This window comes from Vitis riparia, chromosome 6, assembly GCF_004353265.1.
Source record: "Vitis riparia cultivar Riparia Gloire de Montpellier isolate 1030 chromosome 6, EGFV_Vit.rip_1.0, whole genome shotgun sequence".
NCBI classification, from domain to species: domain Eukaryota; kingdom Viridiplantae; phylum Streptophyta; class Magnoliopsida; order Vitales; family Vitaceae; genus Vitis; species Vitis riparia.
This window is the reverse complement of record NC_048436.1, coordinates 19343352-19354575: the sequence shown is the minus strand read 5'-3', so window position 1 is coordinate 19354575 and position 11224 is coordinate 19343352. Positions and strand designations below refer to the sequence as shown.

At 35.5% G+C, this 11224-nt stretch overlaps 2 protein-coding genes across 4 annotated transcripts; one reads left to right on the top strand and one right to left on the bottom strand.

Moving 5' to 3' along the window:
• The first annotated feature begins 1315 nt into the window (after positions 1-1315).
• LOC117917085 lies at positions 1316-2713 on the top strand. The gene has a single exon (XM_034833313.1). It carries the CDS (start codon positions 1316-1318, stop codon positions 2711-2713), a length of 1398 nt encoding a protein of 465 aa, XP_034689204.1.
• A 1949-nt stretch (positions 2714-4662) lies between these two features.
• LOC117916423 (chorismate synthase 2, chloroplastic-like) lies at positions 4663-10437 on the bottom strand. Of its 3 annotated transcripts, XM_034832424.1 has the most exons (13): positions 10168-10433; positions 9843-9993; positions 9671-9747; positions 9499-9557; positions 7983-8066; positions 7806-7898; positions 7622-7702; positions 6123-6254; positions 5926-6028; positions 5714-5808; positions 5558-5623; positions 5213-5297; positions 4663-5116 (listed from the first exon to the last, which is right to left on the bottom strand). In XM_034832424.1, exons 1-13 carry the CDS (start codon positions 10286-10288, stop codon positions 4929-4931), a joined length of 1335 nt encoding a protein of 444 aa, XP_034688315.1. In that variant the 5' UTR covers positions 10289-10433; the 3' UTR covers positions 4663-4928. The 3 variants fall into 3 exon arrangements, with proteins under 3 accessions (XP_034688315.1, XP_034688314.1, XP_034688313.1); XM_034832423.1 differs by having other exon boundaries at positions 4663-5297; positions 9843-9990; positions 10168-10437; XM_034832422.1 differs by having other exon boundaries at positions 4663-5297; positions 10168-10436.
• Positions 10438-11224: the final 787 nt, after the last annotated feature.

The window sequence follows — 11224 nt, the reverse complement described above, 5'->3', positions numbered from 1 at the left end:
GTATAAATTAAATTTTGATGTTTCAATGAAAGATAATAAAAATGTTTAAAGATGAGTTATTAGAGATTATAATGGTACCATAAAAATGGCTCTTAGCAAACATATAGGTAATGTTTTAATAATTATTGTAAAATGTATGATTTTAAGAGATGATATATCATTGCTAAGAATAATGAGTTTTAAACCTAGAGATTAAGAGCGACTCAAAAATAATTATAAATTATTATAATAAAAAATAATATTTTTAGTTCTATTATATTATTAATGAATGATATTTGAAAATTATCTTAAGATTTATATATTTATGATTGTTGTTTTATTAGTAGAGAAATAATAAATTTCTTAATTAAGAAAAATAATTATAATTTAAAATCAATTATTTGATGGTTTTTTTTTTCTACGAAAAATTTAATTTTAAAAATTAGTCCAACTCATCTTTCAATCAATTATATTTGTAAGTATCCTAATCTACTATCATTAAAAAAAAAAAAAACAAACAAAAAACAGCGAATCAGATCGCGGATCCATCCCACGTGCTCATTCTTCCAATTCTGTGACGCATTAATGAGTGAAAGCTCTAAGCCTATGAGGGACGAACACGTGGGAAATGACAGCTAGTGACTTGGAAATAAACGGATGTAAAACTATCACTCAGGACCGGCGGGTGATTTTATCTTTACTATTCTTATTTCAACGGCATTATCGATGTTGGTGAAAGAATCCTTAATGACAAAGGGGACACCATGACGTCGTACAGCTGAATTGGGCCCACAACCCCATCTCGACCGACTTTAGCGGCTGCTTCCTACCGCCACGTGTCTTCAATAATGCTTCGTCTCTTCAAAACGCCTCGTTTTTAAACGTCACCCATCACAGTTCCCACTGAACTGAACACTTAACACTTTCCTCTTTCAGATCTACATCCACTGTTCCATTTCAAGCCCTAACCCTAACCCTAGCATTGGCTTTAATTGACACCGGCAATGCATGTTTGATCTTGGATTCAAGTGATGTAAGGGTTCGATTCAATCGTCCGAAGATGGTTCCGTCGTGGTACGAGCCAATGCCGAGGAGAGTTCTGAGGAGAGTCTGGTTAGGGTTCCAAAAATCCATGGGTATCCTCGTGGGTGGGAATCACACCTCCTCCAGGTTTTGCACCCGCTAATCCCTTTTTCTCATAGTTGTTTGGTTCAATCTCCTTGCTTGATCTGATTTTTCTTTGAAAAATCAATTTTTTTTTTCTTGGCTTTCATCATCTTTTATCATCGAATTGTTGTTCGAGTGTCCTGCAAAAATTGTTGAATTTGTGATGAGAATGGGTATCATGGCCTTGAAATGGCAGATCCTCTATGGGTCCTTAGCACGACGCTTGTTTCTTCGCGCTTGCTTGTTTGCCTCAGTTTTGGCAATAGTTCCTCTTGTGCAGATCGTACGCGAAGCTCGTGCAGTCGAGCCTTTCGCTGTGAATTTTGAGGACTGCCCCTTGGATGTTAGCTCAAACCCACTTTTGTTTAGGGTTGATTACTTGAGACCCCTGTCCGCTCTGGTATTCCCGCTTTTCGGGGCACTGCCGTGCAAGGACCCTGAGGATTCAACGATTAGGGTGTTTAGAGAGCTAATGGAGATGGATTTATTGGATAATGAGGCTAAAACCCTTTGCGTAGGGGTGGGATCAGGATCAGCCATATCGGCATTGCGGGAATTGGGGTTCTCCAATGCTTTGGGTGTTGATAGGCACCCGTTCTTCTCCCTTTTACGGAAACGCTTCATTTATGAGCTTGATTTTAAAGAGAATTCTTTCGATTTTGTGTTCTCCAGAGCTCTTGATAAAGTTTCAGTACCGGCACTCCTCATGCTTGAGATTGAGCGTGTTTTGCGTCCGGGTGGCATTGGGGCTATCCTTGTAGGTGCCCATGATTATAACTCGGGTAGCTTGATAAGGTCTGCCACCCCAGTTTCATCTTTCTTGAAAAGTTCCAATGTCGTTCATGTGAGTGGTATCAACTCTTTTACCCTTGTTGTTTTCGAGAAAAGGTTTGACACTGTTTCTTCCTTTGAGCATTTCCGGCTCCCAGATGAGTGCCCATCAGTCAAAAACAACAGGCCGTTAGTGAAGAATCTGGAGAGTCTTGTAGAGGAAAACTCTGGACATTGTGATACACAACTTTCATATTTACCCAAGTTCATGAATATATCTTCCAGAAACCGGCTAATTTATATTAATATAGGTGCAGGGGAATATGTGAACTCGAGTATTGAAAACTTGATCAAGCCCTTCTACACAGTGAACTCTCGAACTTCTGATATTTATGTCATTGATCATGACACGTCTGCTCTATCTGCTTATGTGAGAAAACCTGGTATCACCTTTGTTTATCATCCAGGCCTTGCTGGAAGAAATGCCATTTCTCGACCTGTTTCTGATGAAGATTTGAGCATGCCATTGTATGCTGAAGGGTTTGATTTTGTTCATTGGTTTAAAGAAACAGTAGTAGCTGGGGATTTTGTTGTCCTTATGATGAATGCAAGAGAGGTGGAGTTGAAACTTCTTTTCGAACTATTTAAGAGTGGAGCCATATGCCTTGTTGATGAAATCTTCCTCCACTGCACAGAAGGTGTAGACTGCAACACTGCTACTTGCAAAGACTGCATGACCCTCTTCAAGGGTCTCAGAAACAGTGGTGTCTTTGTCCATCAATGGTGGGGGTTCTGAACCGTCAACCGCCGTGGCAAATTTGGTGAACTTGGTTTCTTGTGTTAAAGACTTCAGTTTCCCTACTTATAAGGTGGGGAAAATAAATAAAAGTGAGGGTGTGGAATTGGATGTGTGATCCACACACTCACCTGTTGAACTATCTTTGAATTCTGTTTAATGTTCAGGCATGTATGTCTGTTTCAATTCCTCATTTAGGTTGTGGAGGAAACTATCGAACTACCTTTGAATTCTGTTTAATGTTCAGGCATGTATGTTTGTTTAAGTTCCTCATTTAGGTTGTGGAGGAAACATCTATGCTTTAATATGATTGAAGCTATGCTGAAATGATCTTTGTTTGTCTGTGCCTCCTCTGGTATTTAGTTTTTCCTATAAGACTGACTAAGAATGCAGGTTTACTCATCCATAAAAGATGAGAAACATATCAATGTGAATAATGTGATTGACAACTGTAAGAAAATATATTCAGGTTGATTTATACTAGTCATGTGTAGTTGTGTACAAACACCTTGTCATATTGGAAGAATCTGTTTTCTCCATCCATCTCTCGGAGTCTAGATTTTTGGATGAGAATTAGAGCATTTGAGACTGTAATGAGAGCTTTTAGGAGAGTCACAGTGGGATTTATCTCTTAAGTAATAATGGTTCTGTCTACCTGCCTATTTTGGTGTTTTTTCCTCTCTTTTATTTATTATTTATTTTATATTTTATAGGTAGTGATATCAAAACCCTTATTAACTATTGTCTTTGGTGTTTTTACTCTATTTTGAGATAGCTTATAAGGAATCTTTGAATTTGAATATTTTGTTAAGCTGAGATTGATTAGGATCTGGGGCCCAACTCGTTCCAAAAGTTGTTCTAGTACTATGACCTATTTTTGAGTAATGGAAACCTTCCTAATTTTTTCATATTTGTAGCTTCGGTCAATTGTCTATGCATGCTTCCCATCACCCCAATTTCCAACTCGTTTCATTCTTAATCTGAACTGCTAACTTGTTTGCCTATCCACTCATTTGTTTCACATTTCTTAAGCTGCTTAATAAGTGAATTTGAACTGTTTTCCCAAGCTGCATGCTATTTTAACTTTTAGGTTAATGGTTTTCTTATTTTTCACCTAAACTGTTGGATATTTGGTTTGGGATGCAACTATTTACATGTGTTGCATAGTGAATACTATTCATGTATGCATACATGCTGTAAGTTCACAAGTCCATGCCAAGCTTGTTTCTCATGGTTGCGGGATAGTTTTGTTTTTTTATCAAGTATAGTGGCCATTCCAGATTTATTTGTTCTATTTCTTACTGGACCAACCAATGGGCACAACTGTCAGCATATAGCTTGTAATGGTCATCAAATGAATGGACCTAAGCATAGCTGTCATTATATAATACTACACATTATATAGCCTATAATGTTCATTAAATAATTTCAGCTGCATCAGTCAATACCGTTTACAATGCAAATGAGTAGATCCAGGCCTGCCTGCCTGCCTGCCTGGCTCTGAAACCTGCCAAAGCTTTTGAGGTTTTCTCAAATTGCATCTTCTGAAGAGGGTCAATATTCCTTTCTAATGCTTCCTGATTATTGTGTAGAATCCACATACAACTCATCTTTATATCAATATTTGATATTTGATGCTGGAAACCTACGCAAATTTAAGTTTTTGAATGAGTTTGATTGAACTTGCGATTTCAAGTTTGCTTCAGTCTTGACTTGATCAGTTTTTCTGGAGATCAATTTATAACATTTTTGTGTTTCATTAGGATGGTAATACCCGCTTATGTGCACAAGCGTGGTATGCCTCAGGCTTTTGTATCAGCTTGGTAGAACTAAGATCTAGAGCTTATTTTAGTCCCAGGCTCAATTACCTTTCTTAAAGCCCCTTGGGCTTGTCCCATAAGCCTGATCAACCTCAGTTATTAATCAGTCCGACTCCCAGCTATTGATGATATCCATGTTAAAATCCGACACTTTATACATGAACACTTGGCTTTAGATTGCTACTGGCAGAACCCTGGATCTAGACCAGGGTATTGCATTGCCCATGTTCCTTTGTAAACCATCTTCTAGTGTTTTGGACACACACAAGGAGAAGTTAAAATGAAATGTAAGTTACAGCTCAAGGATGCATACCATGAAAGCTTCTATACTATCAATGCTGCTAAAATTACCCTGCTGCTATAAAATAAGATAAAGAGATTGATGTGCTTCTTCTCTAAAGGCCCACAGAAGGGTCAGCAACACATCCCACTTTTTCAACAGGGAAGGTCGGCAGAGTTGAGCTCAGTGATCCCATGGGTTCCTGCAGGGCTGTGTTGATTGGAAACAGCTCGCATTGTGCATACTGTGCCATTATCTGGTCTACAAGCACAAGGGCTATCATTGACTCCACCACTGGCACCGCTGCATATGCCCCCATCACAATATGCATCAACAACCACTTCAATGGTAAAAGAATCCGTTCTCTAAGAGGAGATTTGAGGATGGGAGTACACACACCTCGTGGAGCCACGCAAGGATCTCGGCGAATGTGTGATAGTATCTCAGTCTCATGTTTATCTCTAGTAACTGTGTGCTGCTTCAGCTGTACAGCATCAAATTTGCAGGAGTTGACGTCAGTGTTGTTGATAAAATGAAGCTAGCTTCCCTGTCTTCACAATGACTGACAGCACAAATATGACAAAGGTTTGTGTATACTATTAAGTGTCACCAACTCCCTTCCCTCTTTTTCCGATTAAGATGAAAAAAACCACTAACCGACTACAGAAATGGTGACAAGCAGGTGTCTGCTTCCCGTCATATACTTGACTGGAAAAACAAAGAAAAGAGACTACCAAAACTTACTTCAATTGTAGGCGTTGGCTTAAAAGCTATCCTCATGCTTAGGACTTCCCCATTAGATATCCCTCCCTGCATGTTAAACGTTAGGATTACCATTGAAGCACCCAAGTAAAATCAGATGAAGTTATGTGATGTATACATGGCTCTGGGAAGGGGTACCTGTATTCCTCCTGAGTGGTTTGTTCTTGTCCTGATTCTTCCACGTTTGTCTATGTAAAACTCATCGTTGTGTTCGCTCCCACTCATTAATGTACCTGCAAGGATTCTTAATGACAATCAGAAGCTTGGAAAAGTAAGCATCATTGTTCTCCTTAGAACTTTTTTATTTTTGGTGGGTTTTTTAAAACAAATACGACAAACCAATTCCATACCTGCAAAGCCACTGCCAAACTCAAAGCCTATCGATGCAGGCAGTGACATGGCAGCTCTGGCCAGTTCAGCTTCAAGTTTATTGAAAACTGGTGAACCAAGTCCCTGAAATGAAATGAGATTAATCATCCTGTGGATTACTTAAAAAAATCTGAAAGGGGTGAGAGAGAGGAAGAGAGAGTTGTAAGTGGAGGCTTACACGAGGGACGTTCCTAGCCATGCATGAGACAACCCCACCAACAGACTCACCGCGCGCCATAACAGCATCAATTGCAGCAATCATCTTCTTAGCATATTCTGCATTTGGGCACCTAACAATACTTTCTTCTACCTGGTACAAGTTAACAATCTTCGTACAGTCCCCTTCATTGTCTAGGGTAATGATACTACTACACTTACTTCCAACAAAAGACCCGTACCCAATTTCCTAGCTTGGGGTCCGTCCCAATCCTGGTTTTCCTACCTGGAGGAAATATCATTCCTTTTATGGGCCAGTTGTGGCCTTGTGGGTAGGTGAGAGGGATTTGGACTTTGACATCTTAGTTGGTATTAATGTATTTGGATTAGGTTGGTAATTTTGCTCCAAAGATTACTGATTCAAAATTGTTTTACTACCATAAGTCTTATATTAACATATTCATGTTGGAGATGAGTATGCTTCTAGTTTGGAGCGTCGGTGTTTCTGATTAGAATTTTTTTTTTTTTTAATTTATTAAAAAGTTTCTACTTTTCTTAAAAAGTATTTGCCTAGTCTAATACAACTAAAAATCAAAGGATTTAGTATAAAATGCTTTAAGAATAAGTTTTAAAAAAAGAAAATAGTGAAAAAAAATAATAAATTATTTTTATTCACTACTTTAAACTCATTTAACTTATTTTATTCATTAATATAAAGATTCAATAATTTTAAAATACAAAAATTTTGTAATTAGTATTAATTATATTTTATTTTATTTAATATTTTCATGAAAAAAATATTTTTCATACCAACTTTTTCCTTTAGAGAATCAAAGATTTTAAAAACTCATATTGGTGTGAGAAACAAAACCTACAAATCTAGGGAAGCCATTGTTTAGCCCTAGTCCCAAAACTTCAAAATCAAGACCAAGTGTATAAATCTTTGCTAGCCTTACATGTTGAGATTTAATACGGAAATTAACACACAATAATCCAGATCATTGATTCAAGCTCATCTCTAATAATAAAATAATAAAAACATTAATTAATAATAGATTACATACCGTTTGAAGAACATGCAGTCATGAGAGATTTCCCTTTAGTTTATAGATCTTAAATTCTTGATCTCTTCTTCTCCTTATCAAACCTTAATACACAGAATTATTTTCTGTAATTGATGGAAGAGAGCACTCACCACACATGAAGGAGTTTCTGTATATATTTCTTATTGATAGAAGAAGAGGGTCAAGAATACACGTTCAAAAACCGTTCTGAACGTGTTATTCAAATAACTGTTATTATTTCAAATAATAATATTATTATAATTTACCCACTCCATCAAGGGTAAATATCTTTATAACAGTTTAAAGATATTGGGTATTCTTTTAATCGGCTAAATACTAGGTTAGTGGGTCACCCACTTAATTTTAATGTGGAAATAACATTACACACCAGGAAGGATTACACACCGGGAAGGATCAGGTTGCAAATAATTGTCGAGAACAAAATCAGCTTGTATACCTGATCAAGGTTCAGAGACTCATGATCCACCAAATGTTCTGGAAGTCTAACATTATGCACTTGAGAGACATATGCAAGAACCTGATCATTTTGTAGAACTCAGAGATTACAGTTTTAGCGTAAAAATACAACTTCATGATAAATTTAAAAAGAATGATTTTAGTGACAAAGATCATAAACACACCTCCGTCCCAGAAAATTTCATGAGGATTTTCTTTGCTACAGCTCCAGCGGCAACTCTTGCAATGGTTTCTCTCGCTGAAGACCTTCCACCGCCCTACATTCCCAGTTGACAAATGTAATCATACATCCAAGAAGATGGAGATTTAGGCAAATGTGAATTTTCTAAGAACCCTTTTACCTGGATTGCTCTTACACCATACTTGAAATCATAGGTTGCATCTGCATGAGAAGGCCTGTAAGCCCTTGACAGCTCGCTATAATCCTGAGAAATTCATTAACATAGCTCTTCAATATGATTAAGCACCATACATATATATATATATATATGGAGAGAGAGAGAGAGATACTTACAGAGCTTTGACCCAAAATAGTGCGTTTTAAAAAAAAATTCCAAAAAATAAAGTTGTTTTTAAAATAATGCCCGATCTAATACGTATGTGCCACATAAGCTGTCATGTCATAAAATCGTAGTTGGTGACTATGGTTTTATTTTTCTAAAGTGGTTAGAAACCGTAGTTACCAACCACGATTTAGTTGGTGACTACGGTTTTGACTTTTTTTAAAAATAGTCAAAGTCGTAGTCACCAACTGTTTTAACTTTATATATATTTATATATAACTTTAATTTTTTTAATAAAAATATTATATTATTTTGATTTTAAATATACTTATTTCATTATTTTAAAAATAATAATATACGAAATTAAATAATTGATATTTTTAATTTGATATAAAAATATATTTTTAAATTTCATTAAAACAATAGGCACCATATTTAATATAAATATAATTATTTAATTAAAATTAAATATAATAAATTATGTTTATTTAAAATAAATAAATTATAAATGCCTATTTGAAGAAAAAAATAATATAAATTATTATATTAATTAATAATTTTTTATATATTATATGTAAATAGTATATAATATCACACACACACACATATATATATATATATATATATATATATATAAAAGTTTAAAATTTAGCATATTTATTTAAATATATAAATAAATTATTGTCATATCGATATAATATTATGAACTTAAATTAAAATATGATAAATTTTAAACTTAATTGAACTTATATACATGTGACATTATATACCACTTACATATAGTATATAAAAATTATTAATTAATATAATAATTTATATTATTTGTTTTTTAATAGGCTTTCATAATTTATTATATTTTATTTATATTTAAATATAATTAACTAAATATATTTATATTAAATATAGAGTATATTATTTTAATAAAATTTAAAAATATATTTATATCAAATTAAAAATATCAATTATTTAATTTCATATATTATTATTTTTAAAATAATGAAATAAGTATATGTAAAATCAAAATAATATAATATTTTTATTAAAAAAATTAAAGTTATATATAAATATATATAAAGTTAAAACCGCAATTGGTGACTACGGCTTTGACCATTTTAAAAAAAAATCAAAGTCGTAGTCACCAACTACGGTTTTAAACTTAAAGTTAAAATCGTGGTTGGTAATTACGGTTTCTAACCATTTTAGAAAAATAAAACCGTAGTCACCAATTACGGTTTTATGACATGACAGCTTATGTGGCACAAACGCATTAGATCGGACATTATTTTGAAAACGACTTTATTTTTTGGAAATTTTTTTTAAAACGCACTATTTTGGGTCAAAGCTCGATACTTACATGTGCTGTCTGATCAGTATTTGGTACATGGACCATGATAGGAGACCCAGTAGTGAGTCCTGGAGGAAATACATCTTGCATCAGTCCTTTCTGATTTTCATGAAAAATTTAAGTGCACTACAGTACTGGAACAGAAGCTGTGAGAAAATGTGAATATTAATGATCATCTAACCTTCAGCAATTCCAGAATATATTTGGCAAGTATCAGTTTCCTTTCTAGGGGAAACTAGTCGGCTCTGCCCGGGCCTCCTGATCATCACATTAGTTGAAATATCTAGTTCAACTCTCTTAGCATCATTTATAAGGCACATGTTAACTAGATGATATATGAACACAGTTCATACCTTCTGTCGAGTTCGACTTGAACATCAGCTTCTGAGAGGGGAATCCGAGGAGGACATCCATCAATAATGCAACCAACACCGCCACCACGAGATTCTTCGTATGTTGTAACACGAAAGTATGTTCCTAAGGTATTTCCTGAGGCCTGCACTTCTGGTTTTCATTTTGTAACATTCAGGGTTTACTGCTTTAGAATTAATTTCTAAATGTGGTTCAGGCAGGGAACGTTAAAGATGAAAACTGAAAAGAAAAGGGAAACAGATTCACAAGCCAAAATCGTAATATTGGAGAGATTTGGGTGGTGAATGGAAATGGAAAGAAACTCACTTAACTTTTCCGGACGAATGTGTTTGGCTGGATACAATGCACAAAAGAGATGCGAGGATTCAGACACCCCATTCGTTCTTGGGGGCCTCAGAAATGGATTGACAATGAGAGAGAGTGACATTTTGACGAGTACCCACTTCTTAGTTCTTTCAGGTGATTTGATTTGATTTGTTAGAGTGGACTGTACTTTACTTGGAAGATGAGAGCAAGGGAAAGAGAAGAACCATTCTCCAAGCCATGAAAGAAGATAGAAGAGAGGGCTTAAGTTCCTCTGGCATTAGGAGATTTTAACGGAGGACTTGTCCTTATCCTTGAATTGAAATTGAAAGCTCTCTATCCTTTTGGCAGCGTTGACAGCCATAAAGTTTGGTTGGTTTCTTCTTCTACAGTGGCAGCTTTTTACGGGCCTTGGAACCATGTACAGCCATTTTCGTTGATTAGAAAAAATGGTCAAAAATTAGAATTTTAAAATTGGGTTTTTAACTACTCTTTTAATTAAATAACCCAACTATAAATCTCAAGAGCAATTATCAGCCACATCTCCCCACCAAATGTAAGGGCAAGTTAGGTTGAGCCCAAAGACAAAATGTTATACATCAAATTCAAAAGTAAAAATAATTGAAAGGTAAAAAGAGGCATCAAGCAATCACAAATATGGAAAGACAGGGAATGTGAAGATGACTAATTTTAATTGGTGGGTGAACAAAGCCATCAAACGATGACGAATATGGAAATATAGGGAATGCGACTGTGAGTCTGTGACTACATTTTGCCCAGAAAAGGCCGCATGCGACTGTGACGGTGGGGTAGAGCTCCACCTTCATTGTCAGAGGCTCAGAAGCCTTTCCTTGTGGCGAGTAATGGAGGAGGCACGGCACCACAGTGGCTGTCGGCGAGCCACTAATTTGGGATAAAATAAATAAATCAAAGGCAATACGGCACTGCTTCCGAGTTCAAAATGAGCTGCAAGTTTGTAACTTGTAATCCAGACGCCATTCTGTCAGCGATGCTCAACTGGCAAATGAATGGTTCACACGCGGCTTAAATAATAATAATA